Source organism: Amblyomma americanum, chromosome 2 (genome assembly GCF_052857255.1).
Source record: "Amblyomma americanum isolate KBUSLIRL-KWMA chromosome 2, ASM5285725v1, whole genome shotgun sequence".
NCBI lineage: Eukaryota > Metazoa > Arthropoda > Arachnida > Ixodida > Ixodidae > Amblyomma > Amblyomma americanum.
Genome location: NC_135498.1, coordinates 30,006,193 through 30,032,896, shown reverse-complemented (window position 1 = coordinate 30,032,896; position 26,704 = coordinate 30,006,193). Strand labels below are relative to the sequence as shown.

Genomic DNA, 26,704 nt, shown 5'->3' with positions numbered 1-26,704 from the left:
CCAAAAGCCACTGGGAATGGGCGGCGCCTGACTGGTCTCCGCCTCCGGACCACATCCGTCGCCGACGCCCGAGATCTGGATTCTCTAAAGGTTGCCTCTTGACGCGTCGCCACGCTCCTGACATCGGCAGCTTGCCACCGACGATGCCGTAGGGTACGAGACGCCGCCTCGACGCCGAAGAAAGGGTGCTTTGTAATTCTTTATATGCAAGCTGCCCGAATGTGCCATTATGTCGACCTGCGAGTTAGATCAAACCCACCTAGAAATCAATATGCTGGTCGGACGCATTCATTCCGTACAAAGTGCATCGAGTTTTAGAGAAAAGCGCCGCTGTGGTGCGAGTACGACTGTTTTGCTCGGGCGAAACTTCCTATGGCTCTTAAGTAGCATCTGCGAGCACAGTGTGATGGCTTACACCTCTTTGCGTCTCTTGGCACAAATCAATGGCCTAACGCTTCTACTGCAGAACTCCAGATACTTCCAGGGTGCAGTGAGGGTACTAACGTCAATGGTCTTTTTTTTTTCCCTGCCAGCTCTGCAGTTTTTAAGTGATATCACGGGAGCGTCGGCCAGGCGCTCATTCAGCGTCCCTTGTGGAAGCTTAGTGGCTTATCGGACGAGAGTGCGCGCATGCGCACAGACTTGCAGCGTCGTCTGCTCGGCTGTTCTGCTGACGTAACGCAACCCCGGTGCTCGTTGCTCGCGACGCGTCTGCCATGTGGTCAACTCTTCGGGGATATTATTTAAAAAATGGAAAGCTGCACATTTGCGACACGATGCCTTTAGTCCAAAACTAAATGTCTGTCTACGCATACATGAGACGCATCATTGACCACTGGACACGCACTTACACTCTAAACAGAAGGGAGTAAAAACGGAATAAGCTGTCCTCTAGTACACACCCTTTGTAAAAAAGCGGTCAGTTTACTGCCCTTTACCCCCGTATAGGCGTATTTGTGTTTAGAGTGTAGAGCCCAAGACAAGCTAGGAAAAAATGACCAACTGACGAGAGTGTTTGCAGCTACCGTCCGCTGAGGCTTATCGTGGCACCCTGCCTTTAGTCCTTGGCAAAATATCTTAGTCTCGCAACGGGCCTGTGACGAAATCTGACGCCTGCCAGTTTTTTCTGCACTTTATTTTTTTTTCGTTCTGTGCAGCTCCTGAGATCGCTGCTTGTTAGTCATGTGCAGAGAGAACTTTTTTCCGCATGTCCTTTCAATCGTGTCGCATCGTTTCATGATGACATGACTTGATTTCTTTATTGCTTTATTAAAGACAGTTTCGTTAAATGGCCTTCCAGGCAACGGACATTGCTAGAAACGGAACTGTCGCCTGAGTGTGTTGTGCCGCGCTTCCGCAAACAACGGTACGACACCGCACGCGTACACAGTAGGACACAACTTCTTTCACACATATCAAGACTTTTAATGAAAACTGAAATCACTATACACCAGCTGTAACGACATAGCTTATATAATAGTTCCAAAAACGAAATTCCTTTCATAGCTTTACCTGATTCACCACCGGAAGAGATAAAGTTCAAGATGTAAGGACAAATTAGATATTCCTAAATCATCCGGTAAATAATCCAGCAACTTTTAAGCTAGGTTTTGCTCTCTGTGGCTTGTTCTAGCTCTTCAGATTAGAGCTGAAATCTGAATCAGATATCATGAAATTGGCTGGCTTCTCCAGCTCGTCCTAAGCTGCTGTTTGCTATTTTTATTTTTGAAATCAATTGCTTAGTCCGAGATAGCAATTTATAGGTTTGGCGTTGTAGAGAAACTGGCGTTGTAGCGAATTCGATTACGTCTAAAATTTCATCTTCTCTCCTGTATGGTGTAATGCAATTTCCTAGCGCGCACGCGTCCCTCATAGCCTGAGTCGCTTTGGGAAGTTAAACCCCCAACCAACCGCTCACAGTACACGATGCCGGAGGGTTCTAAAGCTCAAATGATTTTTCATTCCAGTCGATCACGTATGCCAGAGGACAGAAATTTATACAGCTGTGAATGGGAGCTGGGGGGACACCCATTGCACGCGTTACGGGAGGCAATATTTCAGATCTAGTGTATAGAACCCAAAGTGCGGGAAAAGTCGATCTTAAAATATCTATTCAGGTACTCTGAGCCGCTGGAAGTAACCAAATTCATATAAACGTTCAGATTAAATAGAGAAATGGTCCCATTGAACTGCGTATTGCTCAAAGCTATGCTTTGCTGCTACAGCTGAAGAAATTCCTAGACGCCACAAGCCCGAATATTCAAATTCCTATTTCCGTCAGAAGCCTAGCGGAGTAGGAGTAACTAATGCATTCACAGTAACAATGGGAAACATATGATAAATACACACTCATACATTGTGATTAAGGCAGTCGGCTTAACGGGTTTAAAATGTTGTTCTCGTCATTCTTTCATGTCGTTCTTATAAGTTTTCTGCACTGGCAGAATCCTTTACAATTTTAATTTTTAAATATTTTCTTTCTATTCACAGGTCCCGGCACAGGCACATCACCAGGTAATTACAGAGCCGGCTTATTCTCGCTTTTCTTTTGGACGTATCTACTCCAGCTAAAAATACGGCTATTTTCAGGCACACGTCTCCAGCATAATCGCAAAGGCGCATCTAATTCGCTCGCATGCACTACTTATTCAGTTATTTTCCTCGTATCGTGCGAATTCTTGCCGCTCTTTAAAAGAGTTTCACTCAAATCGGTTGGAGGACAGCCAAGAAATAAATGTATTCAGATAACAATCACGAGATAAAGCTTCTTCCTCTGAACAGCCCAAAAGAATTGGCCCAGGTCGAAGCGGTCTATAGACCAACATCGTGTCTATAAACATATAGGGGGCGCTCGCGGACACTGCAGTCGGCTGATGGTAAAAGCTGGGGTTACGGCCTTTAAAAATACATGCAAACAAAAGATTTCAGGGCACTTTTCTGATTTCACAGTGCACCTATATGACTACGTCCCCTCATGAAAAGAAAAAGTGCATCCTAAAACTGAAAATGAAAGTATAACAAGTCGTTTCAAAGGCTGTGTATTTTTTTTTTAATGCACGCGTAAGAATCATTCCTGAGGGGCCCTACCTTCAGTGGTCGAGGCCACCGAAAAACGGTAACATCGCCTCACTACCCGACCGGCCTCGCTATCGTTCTCGATTTCAGACGGAGAACATACAGAGGACACGTTTAATCCGTACCCAACGGGTGAACCCCCGACGGGTAGAACTAGTCCAGGCACTGGTCAGCCGACACGTCCAACAATCGGACCCTACACCTTGCCCACCGCCGGTCCTCCCTGGGCGACCACCACCCCTCGGGGTGAAGAAACCGTCGACAGAAGCAAGACGTACAGCTTCACGCTTAAGCCTCGACCCACCAGTGAGTGAATGGCGGCCATACTCCGCAGCCTTTAATTTATTCACGGCCGTTTGTGCTGCACGCGCAGTGAACTCGCCCTTAAGCTGGTGGTCCTGTTGGTTTTATTCGTCCGCAACAACAATAACAAAATTACTAAGAAAAATATGGGTGCCTGTCGCTGAGTCTGACACATGTTCACGGGACACGGGATTTAAGGGATGGGCTAGAGAGATGGATGAAAGGGGAAAAAATGCGGGAAACGACATGACACGGGAAAGAGGGAGGAGTAAAAGAGCTCACAGCATGGTTAACGCTCTGCAGCGCGATATTCAGAGAGAGCTGCAGAGGTATTATCATTTCCCGATATATTGAGTTAAAGGCTAAGAGCGACATGCATGTATGTACAGTTAATAGAGCACTCTTATTAGTTTTGCGCACACACTCTTTCTTCGACTAACGTTCCTCTTCAGTCATCTGCCTTAGGTACACGGCGCCTCCGCCGCAGAGGTTCAGTTCGGACGCCGCGTTTCTCAGTAGCCGCCGCTGTTGCAGCGTGCCACATTTGTATACTCTCGTCGCACTCTCCTTCCTCCTTCAGGATGGTTTCGGTGGAGGGCTCCGGAATACATTCGACCACCTGGGGATCTTTAACGTGCACTGACATCGCACGGCGCCCATGTGCTGTGCGATGTTAGTGAACGTTAAAGATAAAAATAAATTGGTTTTGGGGGAAGGAAATGGCGCAGTATCTGTCTCGTATATCGTTGGACACCTGAACCGCACCGTAAGGGAAGGGATATAGGAGGGAGTGAAAGAAGAAAGGAAGAGGTGCCGTAGTGGAGGGCCCCAGGTGGTCGAAATTATTCCGGAGCCCTCCACTACGGCACCTCTTTCTTCGTTTCTTCTTTCACTCCCTCCTTTATCCCTTCCCTTACGGTGCGGTTCAGGTGTCCAACGATATACGAGACAGATACTGCGCCATTTCCTTCCCCCCCAAAAAAACAATTATTATTATTATTATTATTAGTTCCGGTGGTAACCGCCCTCCGGTTTCGCGTTCCTACCCTCCAACCATGCCCTCTTCCTTCCACGGTAACCACCCTGTGTTCGCAAATTCCTCCACTCTTGCCATCCTTCTATTTTCGCGGTAACCACCCTCCGGACGGTTCCTGTCGTAACCACCCTCCGGCTACCCAATACTACTACACCGCGAAACACAGCGAACGGGCTCTTAAAAGCTATCGCTTTAAAACTATTAGCAACCTACGTACGCAATCGCGTAATCATATTCACACAACTCAATCAAGGAACCCGTACGAGATTCGAAAACGTCTTGAACTTCTTGACTTGGTCAGTGACCGCATTCTTTTTTCCTTTAAAAAGAAAAGAAGAGCCAGAGCATGCGTGTCCTGTCTGTCCTAAAACACTTGAGTTCTCATGAAGGTATCCTTGTGAGACACTGTACACACTATATTCTTCACGTACCTTTTAAGGATTTCTTTAAAAAAATAACTTCATTTCTGAAGCCAAAGTTCAAGCGGAAGTCAACGTACTCACTGCGTTTTCAGGCTGTCACCTTTTCAAGAAATGTGTAGCAGTAGGGGCGCTCTGAGCGGCATTCCAAGTTGGTTGCTTTGTTCAAAACAGCCCCCTGTGGTAGTCGAAATTACTACGGAGCCCTCTACTATGGCGTCTTTCGTAGCGTGAGTCGCTTCGGGACTTAAAGCCCACATGACATCAGCTTCCTGCTCAAAGTCTGTCGGGCTTCACCGGGAGCTTATGCGTAATTTTCATTTAAATATGTATTCTGCCGTGGTAGTATAGTTGGATATTCGTCATAAGACGTTGTTGCGTGTTTTTTGAGCTCACAAAGATCCGTAATGCAGAACATAGATAAATTTTTGTGTGCGCTCACGAGAACATCCAGACTTGGAAAAATGTATATTAATTAACGCTGCAGAAACTGAATCCGTCTGTAAAAGTATTGATTCAAATATAGAAGTTTGTATCTATTGACAGTATTTAACGAAGTATTTAATGAATGTGGTTTACTTGCTGAAAATTTAAAATTGGTTGTTGGGGAAAGGAAATGGCGCAGTATCTTTCTCGCATCTCGGCGGACATCCGAACCGCGCCAGAAGTGAAGGGATAAAGGAGGGAGTGGAAGAACTGAAGAAAGAGACGCCGTAGTTGAGAGCTCCGGAATAATATTAACCACCTGGGGATCTTTAACGTGCACTGACATCGCACAGCACACGGGCGCCTTAGCGTTTTTCCTCCATAAAAACGAAGCCGCCGCGGTCCGGTTCGAACCCGGGTACGCCGGATCAGTACATGAGTATACATGCATATATTCTCGTAAGAGCAAGTATACAGACTTTCATTCGAAGTGAAAAATTACGTTATATGATGATGAATTAGCTATATTTTTACGTGGTGCAGAAGTACAAACTTCCTCTCACATTTAGCCACCTTATTTGATTTGGACATACGACGGAAAAAGCTAATTCAGTTCAACGTTTATATGCATCTTTGTGAATAAAAATGCAGGGAGCGAGGACAAAAAGGTGCTTTGAAGAAAGGTTCAATGCGTACCCACTCCTTTTGCCCTACACCGCATAGGGATGTTACATTTTACTCGAGACATGTGAATGTTTTCATAATGCTATCGTCGGCAATCCTGCCTTCTAAGTCATCTATGTTGTTTACGGAACCTTAATTAGGTAGCACTTTTCTGATTTGCAATCCGTCTGTAAAAGTATTGATTGAAATATAGAAGTTTATTTTCATTGCCAGTATATAACGAAGTATTTACTGAAGGTAGTTTACGTACCGAATACTGAAACTAGCGTAAACTTGTTTAACTTAATTCGTGCGCTCTCCTAAGCGTAATGCACAAATTGAAAGCTTGAATGATTTATACAATTATGTTAAATGATTATACAATTATATTATTATTATTATACAATAATTTATACATTTATATTAAATCAATGAATCACTTCGTATCCATTTCTTTAAGAATTCTTTACAAGGTGCGAAAGACGTAGTTGAGGCCATATTTTTTCCCCATAACGAAAGTAGTGCCGAACAAGCTCGCCAAGCGTGTCGCACGTGCCTTCGTGCTGCGTCTATCGTCTGCGTCTGTCCGGCGGTGCACCATGGGCGTGGGGTTCGCCATCGTGGCCGCATTTGTGCCACCTCACACCCGACGGCCTTTTTCACTGGGAACAGCAGCTACCAATGGCAGAGAACCAGAGGAAATGAAAACGAAACTACACGTTAAAAAACACGCCCCCTGATCGGGTTTTCAAAGCCGTAATTCGGATAATCGCTCAGACGCCTGCCGTGTGATGTAGGGTATGTCGCTGTGGGAAGGTCTAAAGCGGCGTTAACTAGCCCCCCCCCCCCCCCTCCCGCTGTGTGGTACCCCACTGGATCATGCATTACGCGTGCAGTATTCCCACACAGCTGCCTCTTCCTTTCTCCGCAGATGTTCCGCCGGGAGACTATTACGTATGCACCACCGACTACTGCGAGAGGGAAGGTATGTGCACGCAAAACTCTCTCTCTCTCTCTCTTTCTCTCTCTCTCTCTCTCACACACACACGCACACACACCCTTTCCGTTGCTTCGTTGGCGTGAACCCAGTATACAAAATCCTTGCCAACAGTGAAAGCTTGCTCTTCCTTGTTGAGTTCTTTCTTCGGATTGTTGGCGTTGCGAGATGCCTGATGCTGCACCCTGACAGTTTTGTTCCGGAATAATTATTTTCATATCTTCGCTTCCTGTAGCATATTTGGGGTTGAGGCTGAACGTCATTTCTTTCAGCGACGAAAGAAGAAACTGTGATAAAAGGCGGTAAGGCCTGACGAGGTCACAGTTCCCCACTACAGTGCACAGCAACACAGAAATGGAAACCTAACAGAGTACTGTAGCAAGCAAGCACAGTACTATTACAGCAAAGAAATTAAATTTATGCACAGGCAGTTAACTGTACAGTCAAAGCAGTACATGGCACAAAATCACTGGAAAGGGGACCTTACAGTCAGTTTGAGGAGACAAAAAACATGCTTCGAAAATAAGAACGTAATTGCTTTAGGTCAGCATTGATTAATTGCTTTTTAACGTTCTTTTTTAGTTTTTATACGGACCAAAACTTTACATTTAAGAGGGGTTATTGAGAACAACTGGAATCTGGTAATTTATCTTTTGTTTTCCGTCATTAGTCCTTATTATAGGGACTATTTTTCTTTGTGTTCTATAGGAGTATTTGGTAGGAGGACAGTTAGGAACAATGGAATACGAACGATTGCTATTGACATTCTTTAACAAGCGAAATACGTAGATCCGGTTTGCTTTGAGTAGATATGCCTTTGATGCAGTGATGACGTTAATCAGTTTTCCGGTCTGCCATGGTAAGCCTCTGTAGCTCGGTGTGATTTTTTTTTTTTTTGCAGAATCAAACACTTCTAGCCATACTCAAAGTTCTATCATGGCAGAATATGATAATCTAGAAAAAAATAGTGCCAAGTACACCCGCCGTCAAATGTAAATAAAACACGACTATGACGACAAATTTTAATTTGTTTGAATCTAAATCGCAATGGTCGAGGTTTATTTGTGCACTGTGTAATTCGCAAAATACAATTGCGTGAAACGTGGGCGATGAAATAAATTTCCTTGTATTTACTTTTGACAGCACATGTACATGGACACATTTAACGAAACGAGTAAGAGGTCATTGAACCGGTAATGACAACCAACAGTTTTACTTCGATAAGCCTTGAAATGCATTCTATAATGAATTATCATCCAACCAGACACCAGCGTGAATGACGAGCCTAATTAAACGGCCACTACGAACCTTTTACATCTTGAGAAAAGGTGCTATACCGCGTCTAGACTACAAACTTGCTGACGAGTTGATTTCTCATAAAAATTGTCTGTTTTTCTGCTGGTCATCTAGTGAATCGTGATTGTTCTCCGCTAATTAATACTAAATTTCTTGAGAATCGATAAATTAGAGCATGAAAATTAGATAAAAGATTGCGGAGCATCGTCAGATAACTAGGAAGAGTGAACTGAACAGGCTTTCACGCGCTGTGCGGGCGCAGGGCGGTTCCTGTCAGGGGCGCTCAGCGAAAAGACGAAGCCCTGCGATGACTTCTACGACTATGTGTGCAACAAGTTCCAGGCCGCGCACACCGTGAACCTGCAGAACGCCGAGATCATCAGCACCGACACGCTGCTCTTTAAGGAGATGGAGGACAGCATGATGTCCATCATGACCGGTACGATCATACGCGCTATTCGTGTACGCTTTTGAAACAGGCGAACCGTATGAAACGGTGCCTGTACAGTGTCGCTTGGTGAGCGGTACTGTACAGGTATATCGATGATGTCGGGAGCACCTATGATGCAGATTGTGAACACGGGGGAAGTACGGATTTCGCGTCCACACCGGTATTCACTACTATCTGTTCCCTTTACCCCAGCGTCCTTACGAACATTAAACCGTCATCTGCTGCACAGGCCCTGAGGCCATCCCCAACATAGGGAGGGCGGAGGTGCAGCTATCGCGACAATGCCAGTGTCAATTCCAAAGTGGAGTAACTGCATGCAACTGTCGCTATAAAAGGCGCCTTCAGCTGTCGATAGTGTTGGAGGTAATATAGCCATCGTATAAGTTGAAAAGAGACAACATTGTTTTTAAGCTCTTCGTTATTGTCAAGCTTGCCGAGTCCGTGACGAGCCCAGGTCATCGATTGGCGTCTGCCGCAGGTCCACACACGGAAACGGAGAAGCTCTACAACCTCTACAATGGCTGTCGGGGTGGAGGTAAGCGCATGTGTTCAAGACATTTCAAGAAATGAAGACTATTTCTTTCTCTGTACGGTACGGACCAAAATTTCGATCCGGTACGAAAGATGCCAAGTGAAAGAAATTTTAACTAGTCAATCTGTGCTAATAAGGCAGTAATTAATTACTCATTAGCATCAATCCAGGCGCAGGCATATGCCTACTAAGAAAATCTGTACAGCTTCCACAGAAACCTCGTAGTTGAAGAAATTTGATTTGACTTTGGGGGGTTTAACGTTCCAAAGCACCTCAGGTTATGAGGGACGCCGTAGTGAAGGGCTCCGGAAATTTCGACGACCTGGGGTTATTTAACGTGCACTCACATCGCACAGTACACGGGCCTCTAGAATTTCGCCTCCAATGAAATTCGACCGCTGCGGCCGTGATCGAACCCGCGTCTTTCGGGTCAGCAGCCGAGTGTCATAACCACTGAGCCACCGCGGCGTCAAGTTGAAGAAAAGAAGCCAGGGGGGTATTCAGCCGCATCGGCATAAAACACGTCCTTGCTATTGAAAAGGCGTTTTTGATAGGCTTCGCCCGTTTTTTACGTCGTTGGTCGAAATTATTCCTGAGCCCTCGACTACGGCACCTCTCTCTTCATATCTTCTTTCACTCCCTCCTTTACCCTTCCCTTACGGCGCGGTTCAGGTGTCCAACGATATATGAGACAGATACTGCGCCATTTCCTTTCCCCAAAAAAACCAATTAAAATTGTGGATAGTGAACACTGTGCATGCTCTTTGAGCAATCAAGTCTACTGTAATATTGACAAAGGTGGGATGTCAAGTAGAAAATAACCCGACAAAGGCGGACAGGACACTGACGCATTCTCCTGTCCATATACGTGTTATATAATAGTGGCCACTAGCTCCCTAGCTGTCAGAGCGCCTCTTAGAGTCTAACTAACCGACACAAGGCTTTCAGCGTCCCTTGCTTTGACAGCGACTCTGTTAAGAGCATGTTTCTCGTTTGTGCGTAGTCTCTGGCGTTGGTGTCGTGGGCGTAATGCACCAGGTGCCATGCTCCACACTGAGTGGTTCTAATTAAGTTACGTCACGAGTGACGTCATTTTGTTCCGTGTGAATGGATATAGATGGATGCGTAAACGACCATGCCTGACCGTGCGAGACTTACTAACAGCGGCATTTCGTACCAGGCTAGAAGTCTCTGAAGTTCTGACTTTCTCCGCTTGGGGCGCAGGCACCGAGTCGGAACACGTCAAGAAAGAGTTCAACAACATCAAGGACGAATGCGGCCTGAGCGGCTGGCCGTACTCCGACACGTCGGAGTCTTCAGATTGGGACACTGTTTGGAAGGCGGCGGCTAAGATGTGCAAGCTGCTAGGCATCAACGCACTCGTCAAGGTCACCATCGAGCCGGACCCGGACGAGGTCGACAAGTTCGTCGTTGCGGTATGAATGATGGCCCTGCCTATGTAGGACACGACGTGACGACCGCTGTTAAGTACGAGATTGGGAGAGGGGGAGACAGTTTTTTTTTCAGGAGAATGCGGCAATAAACGAATGCTTTCTACACACGAGCAAGGTTCGGACGATCCGGTATCGGAGGTGAAATTGTACACACGAAATACTAGACACGCTTGCAGCTGCTCTGGAAGCTAGCAAAAGTGGTTTGGAGAAAAAGACTTCAGCGTGCTCTGCTTTCACCACTGAAGAACGGCATCTTGAATTTCGTGTCTAAGCTGGGAAAGAGGACGAGAAAATTAGGCAATGCGCTTTGGGAACAAAAAGGTCGGGATAAATGCTAAATGCCTGTAGCTTTTGTCCGATTGGCTTTCAGTGCTTCTACTCCAAACGAGTGGCGACATTACCATCAGTTTAATTTGCGGCGTTTAAGGAAGAGGGAAAAATAGCTCTAGAAAGCTTTATGAATGAGCAATGTTGCAGTCGTAAACGTCTTGTGCTGCAAGTCTCTATTCCTTTGACGCCGTTAGAATGTTGAGGTCGGTTTGTGACGCTTTGAGGTTCGGTCAAATGTTTAGGGGAATCCCCCAAGATGGAGTAGATTTGTAATAAGGGAGTATTTACTCATTGGTATCCACCCAATGGCATCCACCCCAGACCAGGACGAGTTTTTCTTTAGCTGCGAAGTGTCTGTGGAAGCTGTATGGCTTTCCTTTGCATCCGTATGGCTGCGCTTGGTTGGATGCCAATGAATAATTACTCCCTTCCTAGTGTTCTGTTCCGAAGGAATAAGGGTGCTGACCTGTTGTGTCGCGCGCCACAGTTGGACGAGCCGGACGTGTTCCTACGCAAGAGCGACGTACACCGTGACAAGAAGGTCAACTGGTACACAGAGGCTGTGACCACGGCCCTCAAGGAGGGAGCCAAGATCGCCGGCATGGCGGACGCCTCCAGTCATGCGAGCAGCGTGGTCACTTTCGTCACGAAGCTTGTCAAGGTTTGCGTTCCCACGAAAGCCTTTACAATTCGTGCATGTCACGCAAGACTCCCAAGTTGAGTAACGTCGAACACACAGATTGACGCACACCGTGAATTTCTGCCTGTGTCCCGTGGAATATCGTTGAACAAACGCTCGAAAAACTTTTTGGTCAGCTCGAACGCGGAGTCTAAGCAAGCGCGTTTTCAAATTGTGACTAGCTAAGACTCTACCCTCAGGATCGCGCCAGCCGATAAATGCGCGCAGTGTAGCTACCAGCGCAAGTTAAGGATCCCCTGTTTTCAAAAATTACAAGCCTTCTGCGGTGATTTTGGAGGTTAAACCCATGCAACTACCGACAACATATAAGCTGCTGCTAGCAGGGGGCAATTCGACGACCTAAGCACATGGACGCACGCACACACGCACGCATCCCCCCCCCACACACACACACACGCATGCATGCGCACGCACGCGCGCGCGCACACAAAACAAGTCTTTTAGCAGAGACTGTGAACTATTTTCCTAAATGTCGCACGTAGTATGAGTGTATAGAGCTACGGTAACGCTGAGATGTTTCATGGTTACTGCTGCATCTTTACTTCAGAGCTTGAGCCTGCCGTCAAAGATGATCATGGGCACCACAAGGTACAGAATAAGAATGATGAAGGACCTTCCCATGGAGCTACAGAAGGTGAGAATTGGCAAGGTTTTCATATTATCGCATTCGAAACAGCACTCGATGGACTGGTGTATAGGCTGAGGAAACAAAATCCTAACTCCAGTATAAGGGAAGACAGCGGAGAGTGCGATCGCGCATTTGCTTCCTTTCTGTACCGTGAGTCTTGTTGTTGATTCGAACACGTGTAAACGCCATGTGCGAGCCTGACACCCCTCGCACCTCTTGCGCATTTCAGTACGTGTCACTCGTCGTCAGTTGCACCGTGCCCCCGTCCGACCTGGCCAACGACACCAGGATACTTCTCAAGTCACCCGAGTTCATTCTCCAAACGGTTAAAGGCCTCATTGAGGGCCAAGCAAGGTGAGCTTCGTGTCTGTTTCTTATTTCACTTTTTTTTTACTGCGCTTACAGTTTCCTTCTATTAAGTACCAGGGAGGAGCCGATTCTGGCTCTTAACAAAATGCTGGACGAATAACGTCTCTTTGACGGTGTTGCCTCTATTTATACCATGCAGTTCAGATGACATATATGGCACATGAGGAAATATCACTGACACAAAGACATAACGGAGAGAACACAGACCCAGAGCGAGAATACCGAACCGAAAAATAGTTTCAGTTAGCGTCAGGCCACCGAGAGTACGTCTTGCTGATACGTAGCTGTCGACACCGCATCATCGAGGGACCTTCGAGCATTATAGGCTAAGTGTTTCTTGTATTATTGTTTCGAAGAAGAGAGTGAGTTTTACATGCCGAGAAAATGGCTGCGTAGTTAAGAAAATGGCCCAGCACGGACGATGGAAGGCACTCGGACCGCTGGCACTTGGTCCTGCGTGGTCATAGTAGAGGTCGCTGTCGCTGGTGACTTGCAGGTGCGAAGTTCCAGGTTGCTCTCGCGCGTTCAGGTGCGCAATCGCCATCAGTACCCCGCAATCGCCAGGCAGACAGCGCGTGTCTTATCTTTGCTCCCCTTCCATCATGCATTGGAAATAAACCACCTATTAGAGTTGTTACATGCATTGCAACAGGCGCAACTCGCATGTAGATGGACTCGAAACACCAAAATATCTTTGTAGGCACTTCCAGTTGCGGTTCTTATTGATCCACCGTTCTCCTACACTAGGACGTTTCTCTTGGTATAGTCGGATGATTTGATAAAGTTATCTTAACAGGGGCTGCCGACACGTTGCTATGGGAACTGTAATCTTAGAGGCGACAAGTTGTCAAGCTGTTTTTAAGAACGTTGCAGAAACGTCACTATGTCATCTCGTGGCGTGTAGAGGAACCAGGGCACTTTATCCACCAACGGCGCTGACCGCTGTGTTTTCACCCACTCACTACGTTCTGTGCGGCTCGTTCTGCGTCCCCAGCGTTCCAAATCTGTTGAAAATAACCGGAATTATCGTGCTTATCTCTACGCGGCTTAGAATCATATGCCTCCTGGGCTGCTCGCTTTCGACAGTGTTGCATGCCAGATGGTCAGCGGTGCACAGTCCCTCTCGCGATACTTCTGCCGCATAGACGTCGTCCCTAGTTCCATAAATTTCGACTTCACCCTGGCGTGACAGGGATACGGGGAGAGTAATTCGCGAGCACCGCACTGCGCTTCAACAAAAATATAATACTTCATATTCTCGCGCAGCGCAAGAGCTGATCAGCAGCTTTGCTTTCTTGCGTGCAATCTGACGGCGCCGCGTCTTGGGAAGAGTTTCGCGTACGTAGAGGCTTCACGTACGCAGAGAGAGCTCTTACGGGTGACCAGTGCGCATGCGCAGAACGCAAAGGGTCTGCGTGAGACTTACGGACGTACAGTACGTGAGATTCGGATTCTTACGTTACGGTCTTTGTGTTGCTTGCGTACGTAGCGTTGACAAACATGGCAGCGCCCTGCCCGCCCTCTTCACAGCGATAACAGCTTCGTCGCTAATCCATCGACGCGATATCGTGTTCTAAACTGCTGCATTCGCCATCGATTTGCCCATTCTTACCCTCGCACAAAGTTTCAAGCGACAAATAGCTTTTGTTTTTCAGATATAAGGGCGAGTTTCCAGCTGTTAAGCCTGACGAAGCAGCGCTCCGACGCAGTTCGACTGGCTTGGCTTTGGCTCGTCTTGTCTTAGAGTGGCTACAGCAGTGTCTTCATCTGTCAGTAGAAGAACGCGCGGCGTCTGTCGCGTACGTGCAACTAAAAGGGTTTGAAACAACATGCGCGTATGCTGCGTAGACTTCTCACGTTTGCGTACGTGAACTCTGTACGTACGTGAAACTAAAACTCTCTAATAACCTTAACGTCGAGAATCGGGTAGAAATGAAATGAAGATAGCGAAAGTCAACGGTTCGTGCATCGCTGTCCTTTCCACGGCAGCTACGTGGTGATAAACTACCTGGGCTTCCGGCTGATGACGGAACTGTCGCCGTACCTCGCGGACTCGGTGCAGCAGCTGCGAGACGTGTGGTACACGCAGTTCACCGGCATGTACACGCCGAGCGTCGACCGCTGGCGCGCCTGCATGCACAGCATTGACCGCGCCGTGCCGCTGTACCTGCTCTACCTGTACTCGGAGTTCCTCAACACGAAGAAGAAGTCGACTTTCAAGGAGGTCGTGGTGAGCACGCAACGCTGCCCCAGCGGCGTTGCTGTTGTCCGCTACTCCAGTCAGTCAAAAACTGGCAGTGGCTGAACTTCGTTAACGCTGGAAATCAGCAAAAAGCAAGGACGCTTTTAAGTGTCTGAGGCTCGTCCATGGCAGCTCCGCTACACGATCGCGACAACCGTTCTATATATACCTACACGACAACGCGGCTATGACGTGGTATCACATGGTTTTACGACACCCCCAAACGGATGTCATCACGTGGCTTCACATCACCCCATCGGATGCTCTTAAGGTCAAAGGTCACCCAATGTCAAAGGTCAGAGGTCAACTAAAGCTCATGGGTTAAGGTCAGCGGCCAAGTGTTCGACACCATAACTGTACCACATATGGTCATACACGGTTAACGTAGTTGAGCTGAAGGTCGTTCAAGGTCATTCTCCAGCCTGCGCGATGACTGCTTTACCTAGCGTAGTGAAGCGTTTCGCTTCAAAAAGCCTTCGTCCCACAAAGTACCGCGGTACAGGAATGGACTGGGGATTTATTTCGCGTCGCGGTAGTGTAACGTTATCTTATCATGTGCTCTCTTTTACACCGCGGAGCGTTCGCTTCGGGTGGAATGCAAAAGTGCAGGTTCATGAATTTTGGTGAGCCGTGAAAGGTAGGTCCTGAAAGCTCCGCTCAAGCAAGCACCGCAGTCGTCGTGTACGTTTTTCACTTTAGAGGAACACTGAGAAAAAAGTCCATCGGATTATTTTTCTCAATTAAAAAAATTGTTCTGGGCCTTTCTGGCTATGTTTACGTTTGCCTGGCAGCACAAGACGCATTTATTGGATTTAAAAATCCTCCAATCGGGAATCCAATCGAGAAAATTGGATTTAAAAGTCTTTCAACCAGCCGATTCAAATTCTTGACGTCCTTATTTAAAAGGACGGGTTTCCATCGTTTTGAAATCAATGGCGGTGCAGCGTACAGTCTCTGGTATCCGCGACAAAAAATAAGTGTCGACGTGCGCATTTTACTTGACAAATCTGCCGAGTGATGACAGCCCCTGTATTTTTCGTTTTGGTATTTTCTAACTTATAAAAAGCTCAGTTTTCGGTGAGAGGTCTGTGTGATTAGAACGCTGTATCCTGTCGATGCAGGCCAACTTTTGTTTGTACTCATTGTCTTTAAATTTTTGATAACGCCAGGAAAATCGTCCACCTTGTGGACAAGCTCTGATTAATTGCCCCCTACTCCATCTACGTGATGCTAGGCTAGGATGACCACTGACAAGATCGGTCGAGTGTTCACGGAGAACATCAACAGGACCAAATGGATGGACAGCTTCACCAAGTACATCGCAGAAAAAAAGGTGAGGCGTCATCCACGAAAGACCGCTCCGCGCTGTTGCCTTATCAAATAAGGACACCGCCAGGAACTCAAAACAAGTGTCAATATTGCATCACTTGCCTTACCCGAGAACTGCTCCATGGGCTTTAAATTCTTGCCTGTTTCTATTTTCTTGGGTTTCTTTCTTATCATTGCCGGTGCCCCAAGGTTGCTTTCGCAGAGCTACTAACTGTTTTAACGGCCATGTGCTACTCACAAAATTCTTTTATAGGTCGTCTATTCGACATTTGCATCTTAAGGTGGTATAGATAGTCTGCGCTACTCCTAACATTGATTCTAACAGATATCGCGAGATGTCGGGGCTGTCTACTCCTGCGGACTATTCTGCGCCAAACTGCTTGTGTCTGACAAATTGTATCGCTATTTTTCTCGCAGATCATGTCCCAGAAGATCCTGAGTTTTTACCCCGTCTGGGTGGCCATCAAGGACAGATTCATTGAACACATCGCACAGGCATGTTTTTTTTCAGCTTCTTTCATCATGTAATGACATGATGGTCCCCGTTAAGATTTGTATAGGCTATTTTTTCGACGTTAATCACCTTTGTCCTATGTCTATTGAAGTATGTATCGTACGCATACTAAGCTATAATACGAAGAGGAATATTTCAGGGGAGCTACGGAACGGCTGCTGCACCCCCTCCCCCGCGCACACACTCACTTCCGAAGAAAAAAGGGTTCAAGAAATGCATCGTGTACGTAGTATCGCCCCTTTTGGGAGCTGTCTATTAATCCGCCCCTAATAATGCGCTGTTTCTCAATATATTTGAGTGTGTGCGCCTGAGAGGGGCATGGAGGGGAGAGTTATCTCTGTGATAATGGGACTAGTGCTTCTAACACAGAAATGTTAACAGCAGCAAGAAGTTCAACGGCCCGAAGAGGCTAAATCAGTCATCTAATACGATATGACCCGTCAAGCACGGTGCCCACGCACGTTGTAAGGCCAGCACTGTTTCCCTAATAATAATAAAAAAACCTTCCGGTTTCTCCAGCTTCCCACAGGGATGGGCCAGGAGGCCATCAAGCAGTACTTCATGTACATGCAGCACTTCCGAGAGGACGTCTTCAAGGCCTACACGACGCAGAAAGCCAGGATGAAGCAGTAAGTGGGAACAGGAAACGTTATTCACTGTCACTGGGGTCGTTGGAAAAAGCTTTGTACTAACTGCTCTTTACGTCAAACGGGCCAAACTTACCTTCAGGAGCCTTTTGTTTCTGTTCGCCGGGAATCCTATTCATAGCGCTCTGGATCGTTAAAATACCTTTAGGATTTTTTTTTAATCAGTGGGAATATTAGGCAATATTTTGAGGGCTTTTCCGACAACTCACTTCATCCGTCAATATACGCGCGTACTTTAGGAGGAAAGCATCGCGTGACGAATGAAGAGGCCTTACAGCCGCTCACTCACGATTTGCTTTCTCTCGGCTGTCGTTGCTCGATGTCTAAACCTTGAACAGTTTTCGTACCCAAGTATTGATGCTGCATTCAAAATGCAAAAGATTTCTTCAGGCTCCGGGGGCAAAACGTATGGTCCATAGTCTCATCTCTACTCTGGATAGGTCGAGAAGATGCCTACATACAAATCATCCCCATCATCATCATCAGCCTGGCTACGCCCACTGCAAGACAAAGGCCTCTCCCATGTCTCTCCAATTAACCCTGTCCTTTGCCAGCTGCATCCACCCTTTGCCTGCAAACTTCTTAATCTCATCCGCCCACCTAACCTTCTGCCGCCCCCTGCTACGCTTACTTTTTCTTGGAATCCACTCCGTTACCTTTCAGGACCAGCGGTTATCGTGCCTTCGCATAACATGCCCTACCCAAGCCCATTTCTTTCCATTTTGCCGTTACCAGGATGTCATTAACCCGTGTTTGTTCCCTCACCCACTCTGCCCGCTTCCGGTCTCTTAACGTTACTCCTATCATTTTTCTTTCCATGGCTCGCTGCCTTCTACGAACAAACCAATTAACCAATTAAAATACATACAAATATATATAGTCTTATTTCGTGTACTAAGTAACTCTCAGTGCCCGATCGCTCGTAACAACCAAAACTGCCAGGACACTGTATAGGTGGTGTCGGCGACAGGCGGTAGCGTCATCACCTACACACTATCCAGAGGGCGTTGCTATCCTTTGCATAATTTACTCTTAGTCTAGGTTGACCGTCTTCTACTTTTTATTACAATCACAGCGTAGATGAGACTTGGCTTGCGGCAAGTGCTTGGTGTTGTAGAGATATCTTGCCCCACGTGACCAAGCTCTGAGCTCCTTTACGTTTTGTCACCAGGTGGCCTGGCAGCGTTTTTGACACGAATGTTATCTACGACATGCAGAGACAGGCTGTCTGTAAGTAGATACCGTTGCATTTTACCGTTATAGTATCTGAATCTGACCACTCACAATAATCCGCTCCAAACTCCTGCACATTCTGCGGTTGGCCTCTTTATCAGCTCGGAAGTTGGGTATCCCGCGATCCGCTTCCGCACGCCGCCATTGCGCACGCTCTGATTGGTCCCGACGCGGCAGGCGTGCGCGCAGCTGACCGGCACCTGGCGCCATCTTGGCGATCTGCGCATGCGCGGTGGCACCCAGCGGAAGCGTTTCACGGCAGTAACGGATCACAGATATTGCTGTGCTTTAACACTATATTGCCCCAGGGGATGCGAAAGCTTAGAAATACGCTTGCCTTGTATTATACAGCATGTCATTTTTTTAAGCATAAACAGTAACGCGTGGTTCGTGACTGTGATCAAATTAAAGTAACGGGCTGGAAGCGAGGTACCAGCAGTTAAGCCGCGTTTACATGAATGCGACAGAATGCGACTTGGGTCGATTTTTTTTAGAGAAACTGCGGGTTTAGAGAAAAGATTCGACTCGTCATCTACTCTCTTCCTCAATGTTTTTGCCCTTCCCTTCAAAAAGTGAACTCGAGTCTAGTTCTGTCAAGTTGCTGTAAACCTGGCTGCAGCATTTCGACGTGCTGCTTTCATTTTTTTTTTACCGCAGCTTTCAGAGTACAGGAAGCCTTAGGAAGATTAAGAAAGCACGCTTATCTTAAGGTTGAGCGTAAATTAGCAATCCCGCCCTTGAGCAGTTTGTGATTTTAGTCTGTTGAGCGCCGTAGCCTCATTGACCGCTTACTGTCGCTTATTTTCTCTTTTTCCGCAGTCATCCCGATGGGTCTCTTCAACACATCGGTTCCCACCAACAGTTCGGTCTTGTAAGTTAGGGGCGCTGTCGGCTTGACGCGGCTTTCCACGATTGCGTATACCCTGTTGGTTCCGCTATTTTCGGATAGATGACGCGGTAACATCGTCCATGCCCAACTTTCCCGGACGTCGCCGACTAGCGGCATCTCTCGGCCGCCAGTAGCGAACGCCGCGTGAATCAATGGGAATATTTTAAATTATAACAGAGAAAACTAAGGAGTGCTGTGAGATGGCGGGCAAACAAGTTAATACCGACGGCCGACTCTTCCTGCGCGCTGCGAAACCTGATTTATAAAATGCTTCCTGCGGTCGCCCTATCTACTTCGAACGGTCTTCGGGAATTAATGGAGTGCGTCAGGAATTTAAAATTCCCGCGGTATTTTTTGATGTTAAGCGCTATATGATGGCAGCGGGGCAAACTAGATGCGTTTGTCCAGATTTTCTAGGCTTCTCGCCTAACGGCAACATCTCGAACTTCACAGAATACGGAGTTAATTTTATCCGGGATAATGCAAACATGCGTTGCACTGAAAGCCTATAACAAATGAGAAGTTTGCGGCAAAACGCACGTAAAGCCATTATTTCAGGAGTAGCCAACCGAACAATCGCACCATCATCTCCTGTAGGCAATGTGGAATAACCAATCGGACAGGCTGCGAAAGCAAACAGGCTGTCGCAAGATTATAACGAAGCGGAACGATGTGTGCGTGCGGTATGCATGAAATCTGATTCTTACACAAGATGTGGCGCCCTCTGTGGGGAGTGGCGAAAATTCGTCTGCTACTGATTGAAAACAAACGCACGTGGGAGACGTGGGTGCTGGATGGTTTCACGAAGAGCAGAGCCAGCTGTGCCTGCGAAGTGGCAAGTGCTTGTGCTTGACAGCTGCTGCCATCTGCCGCATGCGCTTGTCACTAACATGAACTGTGCATGCGCAGTAGGAGCAGGCGGTTTCATTTTCAACCAGTGGAGCTGTAGGAGAAAAGGCACACGTGAGCTAAGCGGCCTTGTGAAAAAGGTGGATGGCCGTCTGAAAATCGTCCGCTCACATGCATCAGGTTCCATACAGGAAACAATGACTGATTCTTGTGAAAATTAGTGGAACGAGATGCCCAGGTGATCATAACGACATAGCCTTCGCATCTTAATTGCGCGAGGGTAGAAGCCATATTGTCTTTTTTTCCTCGCAGCGTTGTCCACTCGGCGCGCTATGGCGTCAGACAGGCAAAAGCTATGACCAGGATGATTTACGAGAAGAGTAAGTGCGAACAGCGACTACATCTAAATTATTCACTAATTATTCGCCAACTGCTTTTGGCTAGGCAGACATTCTGCGTCCCGGCTACTGTCGCCGAAGGCATAAATGGGGGTTATCGTACAGCGGCAGCAATGCGCCCATTTTGTCCTGTCAACATTTTCAGCACCTAATCTTGGGATCTTGGTTAGCGTAACTCGGAAGCCCATTAATAACCCTTGTTTCATTACGATCAGGACTCCAGTTCAATGCGCCAATTCCTTTGCAAGCAGCACAGTGCACAACTGCGTACTTGTATACTCAATTTGACCATGGTTTCAAACTGCAGCGTGGCCAAGCAAGGCCACCTCCTCAACACCCTACGTCACTCCACCAATAGAGATCGATGAATGAGAAAGTTAGCTGAATGCGCTTAAGTCCACTGCGGCTGGTTCCTCTGCTAGGACACGACTAACCTAGCCCTGAAAGCGGGCTTCAGCTAATAACCTACTATGTTCGCTGCATAACCACCACCTCAGCGTTATCCGGATCATGCTAATATTTAATCATTATCTTAAAGGGGATTCGTGCGGTGTCTCATGGCAGATCTTGAGGAAAGGAGGTTTAAGAACTCTCCCGGGTTAACCCTATTTCTACTATCGTTTAGATCCTCGCTCACGGCTAGCTTATTTTCAAGGGACGCAGCGCAAAAAAAAAACGAACAGACACAAACGGCTACCTTTTTTTAGACACTACCACGCCTTGGCGCCGCGCAGTGAAAGCCCCTTCGAACCGTGATCTCTGATCAGGGAGGGAACGCAAACTTGAGTTCGTTCGCGTTAGACACTCGTGGTTTGCCGTGATGTGGCGTGCTTCACCGGGTAAAAGAGACTTGAACGAATGGCTTGCCCAAAACTGATCTACATGAGCCTGTAAGTTTTACCAGTCAGCTTGGCCACTAGGTGGCGGTGAACAAATCGTATAGTAGCATGCACAGTACTGAATTTAAAACTACCTACGTCAAGCAGTTCGGTTATCTGACTGCCGAAATGTCCCCTCTCTGCGCAGGCTACTACTACGACACGGGCAAAGTGTTCCCCGAGATGGTGTGGAGCGAGACCTCGGCGCAGAATTTCGAGAAACAGCTCATGTGTTTCTCAAATCAGTACAGCAAACTCGATGATCCCGCGAATCCGGGGCGCAAGGTGACTTCTCTTTACTCTTGGTTCTTTTCGCATTCCGCTCTGGCGGACATCGTCTTGTACTTTAGAAAGAACAAAACTATTTCTTGGATCCGACTTCCTTCGGTGCCTTTTGGTCGGGTACTTTAACCACACGTGGAAGATGATGCTGTGAATACATTTTTCGATGTATCAGACTTTTCATGTCACATACAGTTTTATAATCTTCAGACTGCGGTTCCCTCTACTACTCCGCGATTGTTCTGTATCGGGAGCGCAAAGAACGGGCTTAGAGCTGCGAAGTTGGTAGGCGCTACGCCACCTCCAGTTCGCCGTATCAAGACACGACGGTGGTTAGCGTCCTAACACGGATACGAAGATTGTTACCGCGTCAGTGTTAACCATTTTGCAGTCCTTTCGTTTAGCCTGCTTTAGTACACTCAAAACACGAATGCGCGTATATGGGACTTACTAACTAGCGGGACTAGCAGTGACTAAAACCCCGTTACGAATCGAGAGAGCGACCAAGAAAACAGAAAATCACGAGCATGGCTGTGGCAGGTGGTGCCCAGAGAGCAACCTAGGTGGCAGGTGGGCTACCTAGGTCACGTGAAGTCTATAAGAGGCAGGTGGGTCACCTAGGTCACGTGGCCTTGCGGCGTCATCACAACCTGTCCACCAGATAGTGAGCAAACTGCTCACCATGACAGCTGGAAGTTAATGATTGGTCGCTCGGTAAGAACAACATGGGTCGCACAAGGTCCACGACTGAGAGCACCTGCCATCGCAGGGCAGTGGCGCATCGCTTAACCGCTGCACCACTGCGCCAGGAGGGGTATGAGGACTCCCAGGGATTTATAAATGTAGAGAATGACCTTCGGCATGTATGGGAATTAACCCATTACGCTGTCGCGTCATGCCCTTAAGGCGGAGCTTAAGTGTTCCCTCCAATTCTGTTTCTTTTTTTCCACCGCACAACGCACTCTACATATCTCCTCCTCTGTTCTTCTTCACCGGCGCAGCTGAACGGATCGGACGTGCAAGAGTCGCTGTTCGAAGAAAGCGCCGCCATCACACCTGCCTTCAAGGTGCGAAAGCTTTGTCGCCAAGTCCAGAGCGCAATTCATTATTAATGTAGGCGCCCAGACCCTACCAATTGTTGTCATGCGCGTGCATTCGCAAAGTGGCGTAACGATCATATCGAGTAACCTGGGTTCATGCGCTTGGAAACACCACGCACCTTCGGCTACGACCTTTAACGTCTGCTTTCATCAGCACCGCTGTTTTTCAATCTCCGACATCTTTGCCACTCATCTTCGTCTTGGCTGTTTCCGGTGATGCCTTGGAGTATGTCGACCGCAGCGCGTCGTGCATTGTTTCGTTAATGCATCTAAATGAATGCTTAATTTTGTTCTTTTCTTTTATTTTTGGGAATGGCGGCTCTTTTCTTTTTCGATGACGCCTCTGAAGCCATCTCAGTGCACGAAATTATCGCGAGGGATTGAAATAAACATGTTGAAGAGTTTCAGAGAAGGATTTCGATCCCCATTTAATCAGTACGGAGTGGAAATAACTAAGGTGGGACGCATTTCGTGGGCACCCTCAGCTGATCAAAAACAGCTTACTAATTATCGCTGTAAGCAATATTATGTAAAAACTGAATGTTGTCAGTGCTCACGCTCAGGGCAAAAACTGGGAGGCTAGCGAAAACCCTTAAAAATTACTGGGTTAACGTTGAGGCAGCTAGCGGTGCGGATGGCACTGGATGAAAGGCGTAGCCGGGGGCGGCCGATTCCGGTAGGAACGTATTACGAAATCTGCTGGGATAGAGCACGCATAGCTGTCGTAGGACAGGATTCCTGCAGTTTACGTGACTGGGCTCGCGATGAACACCTAGAGCCCAAAGACTTTGAGACCAAAGGCAAAGTAGTCCTTCCGCACCCGTATCCCTACTGCTTCCAGTATCCTTGCAGCGGAAACAACCAAACAAACATCCGGAGTTACAGCGCGTCGCTATTTTACGCGACAGCATATAAGCCTCACCAGAGAAAAACGCGGGCGGCAACCGGTGTTGTAAAAAATCCTGATTGGCTGGCGGGTAATGACGTCATCAGCGACGTCACCAGAGCGGAAAATACCATTGGCTGGAGGTACGTGACGACACCAAACCGGAAGTGACAGGCTCTTCGTGCGAGGACTTCACCTACAACGTGGCGGGTGGTGTAAGAGGAGAGAATTGCTCGGAAAGGGCAACATAGGTCTCCCCCAGTCACTTCCGGCAAAGACATCAGCAGCTTCAAATACTATCGCATTGCCAACTCGTAATGCAATTAGGTTGTCCTGTTTTTTTTTCGCGCCTAATTTATCGGCGCTGTGGCGCCTCTGTCCAGGCATTCCATCAGCTGCTGAACGTCTTCAGGATATGGCAGAGGGACTTCCGCATGATGAACGCCGAGCACCTTTCGTCGGACAAGCTCTTCTTCATATACTACGTTCTGGTGAGCCTCGCTTTAGCGACGCGTTTCGCTCTGTGGGGCGGGACGATTTCGCATGAATTCACTTAACGTATAGCACAAAAGAAAGTGGGAAGGGCAAAATCAAAAAGCGCGCCAATGAAAACGCACGGCGTGGAGCGCAAGGCTTTCAGGCAACTTGTTCTTTTTTTGCGTGTGTGTGCGATGGAAATTGAGATCTTTGGCGCGCTTACAATCGTTTATTAAAAGCTTTCCTTAAAAGGGTACAGACACAAAATTTCGAACGCAAACGATATGTCAAACCTCGTTATAACGAAGCGGTTTATAACGAAATAATGGATATAGCGAAGGAGTGACGATTCCCCTTGTATATAAGTTCGGTCAGCACAGTCTATAATGAAGCTATGGCTATAACGAAGTAAACGCCGGGCCCCTTCGACTTCGTTATAACGAGGTTCAACTATAGTCCGTTTCATAGGCGTAAGGAGATCCAGGTTAGCTGGTCGATCGTGATGTCATGGCTGGCGCCGACCGAGACCGAAATTGCCGGCACAAAATCTCTTGTAATTCACGATGCTCACTGGTCTTTTGAGCTAATTTTGATGATTCCTAGGGCCGTAAGCCTCTTTTGAGGCATGAAAATTGGCACACAAGAACTTTGTGTCTGTACCCTGTGAACTCCTGTTGTTTTGAGGCACCTTTTATCGATCCTTCCGAGCCTCATTTTATTTTTTTCTTGTCATCTTGCTTAAGGCATGCGATTTGTATTCTAGGACAACTGCGTCAAGGCCAACCAGGACTACATGACCTACCAGATGTACAGCACCAACGAAGCCCTTGTGAAAGAGAGGTGAAGATGGTTGACTTTGGTGTACCGGGGCGCTTTCGTGCTTAAGCCTGTCACATTGCCGCAATACGTGTTACACAAGGTGTCGCGTGTTACGTTCTGTCAGCGCTGTGGCCGCCTCGCACACAGCTTCAAATCGAGGTGAAAGAAAGCTAATAGTTCGTCAGCAAAATCTTAGTAACGTTTGTCAAATGAAGTGTTACTAATTACAGTTGTCTCAGCCGACTCGACAATTATGAACTTGATGCCTAATATGCAGGGCTGTTACTTCAGTTCAGAGCTGCTTGAAATTGCTCATTTAGCACTTCGAACCGCACTTTGAAATTCCGACAATTTCGTGAGGTCGTTTACAGGGAAGCAATCTTTACGAGCAGGAATCCGTGTAATATATGCTGAAGCAAACCCACCCAGTTAAGACTGAGCAGTTTGTCCACTGCTTATTGCAATATCACCAGACTGTCTTGAAACTCGACAAGCTTTCTTTGTACTAAATTTTGGGGCTTAATTTTTGTTGCGAATGTTCTGGTGATTCGTTCTGTTTTTTCCACCCGCTCGTCATTGGTCAGCCTCGTCTTTGCTAAAGAGAGCAATTTGATTTGTTTCAGCCCTGATGTCACAAGCGGTGTAATCACTGCCAGTGCTAGAGGAGCTAAGTAATAAATCAGGCGCTCCTTGACATTTCTGGAGAGACAATCTGAGCGAGAGAGCAATTATGGCGACTGCAAGTGAAATATCCGCAGATTTCTAATGCCTTAGCATGGTCGAAAGTTTCATCGCGTTATCGCGATCAGAAATCTGTCTGTCTTCGGGTATTCCACGCTAAGCAGGCCCGACTGCCCTTTGCCTTTAGTCGTCGCCACCACCATGTCTTGATCTCTGGCGCAGGGTGACGCTGGCGTTGCAGAACTCTCGCGAGTTCTCGCGGGTCTTCGAATGCCCCCCGGGCAGCACTATGAACCCTCAGCATAAGTGCAACGCCTGGGGCGGCTAGCCATCGCCGGTCGAGTACCACAGTGTGCAGAGCTGATGGAAGCCATGACTGAGCAGGGGAAGAGAATCTCCTCCCCCTTCCACCATCACAGAGCGAGCAGCGAGGAGGAAGCGGTTGTGTGGGGCCGCGGACACACCAGCTGTGCAGCCTTGCCTCCTTGTGCACACGGTCATTGGCCGCGAGACAGGGAAACCCATTGCACCCCACGAATAAAGTGTCATTGTCTCTTGTCATCATCACTCCAGTGGACAGAGATATGTACCTTTTATTTTAACAGCGAAGCCGTTCTTGGTCGAAGCTTTCATGGGACGAGGCGTGGTAACGCGGGCGCAGCAATGTGGGGAGGGCATAGCCTATCGACGGGGAGAGCAAACGCCAAGCGCAGGTGCAGCGTAGTGGGGAAAAGGGGGAGAGGGCGCCAGGCGCAGGCAAGCGGAGCCAAGGCGCGTGTGGGCGGTGTCAAAGAGGTGTGA

At 47.6% G+C, this 26,704-nt stretch overlaps 1 protein-coding gene across 1 annotated transcript in view; it reads left to right on the top strand.

The window, feature by feature from the left end:
• The window catches only part of LOC144118432 (membrane metallo-endopeptidase-like 1), a 39,053-nt gene extending 12,586 nt beyond the window's left edge, over positions 1 to 26,467 (top strand). The window contains exons 7-27 of the mRNA XM_077651370.1: positions 2,491 to 2,514; positions 3,166 to 3,381; positions 6,854 to 6,907; positions 8,478 to 8,654; positions 9,145 to 9,201; positions 10,423 to 10,634; positions 11,470 to 11,643; positions 12,230 to 12,316; positions 12,540 to 12,664; positions 14,669 to 14,909; positions 16,156 to 16,254; positions 16,668 to 16,745; positions 17,284 to 17,393; positions 18,583 to 18,641; positions 19,464 to 19,515; positions 20,695 to 20,762; positions 21,807 to 21,943; positions 22,942 to 23,007; positions 24,310 to 24,417; positions 25,167 to 25,243; positions 26,126 to 26,467. Of these exons, the coding sequence (XP_077507496.1) occupies positions 2,491 to 2,514; positions 3,166 to 3,381; positions 6,854 to 6,907; positions 8,478 to 8,654; positions 9,145 to 9,201; positions 10,423 to 10,634; positions 11,470 to 11,643; positions 12,230 to 12,316; positions 12,540 to 12,664; positions 14,669 to 14,909; positions 16,156 to 16,254; positions 16,668 to 16,745; positions 17,284 to 17,393; positions 18,583 to 18,641; positions 19,464 to 19,515; positions 20,695 to 20,762; positions 21,807 to 21,943; positions 22,942 to 23,007; positions 24,310 to 24,417; positions 25,167 to 25,243; positions 26,126 to 26,231 (2,327 nt within the window). The 3' untranslated portion in view covers positions 26,232 to 26,467. The remainder of the gene's footprint in view (positions 1 to 2,490; positions 2,515 to 3,165; positions 3,382 to 6,853; positions 6,908 to 8,477; positions 8,655 to 9,144; positions 9,202 to 10,422; positions 10,635 to 11,469; positions 11,644 to 12,229; positions 12,317 to 12,539; positions 12,665 to 14,668; positions 14,910 to 16,155; positions 16,255 to 16,667; positions 16,746 to 17,283; positions 17,394 to 18,582; positions 18,642 to 19,463; positions 19,516 to 20,694; positions 20,763 to 21,806; positions 21,944 to 22,941; positions 23,008 to 24,309; positions 24,418 to 25,166; positions 25,244 to 26,125) is intronic.
• The last annotated feature ends 237 nt before the right edge of the window (positions 26,468 to 26,704 follow it).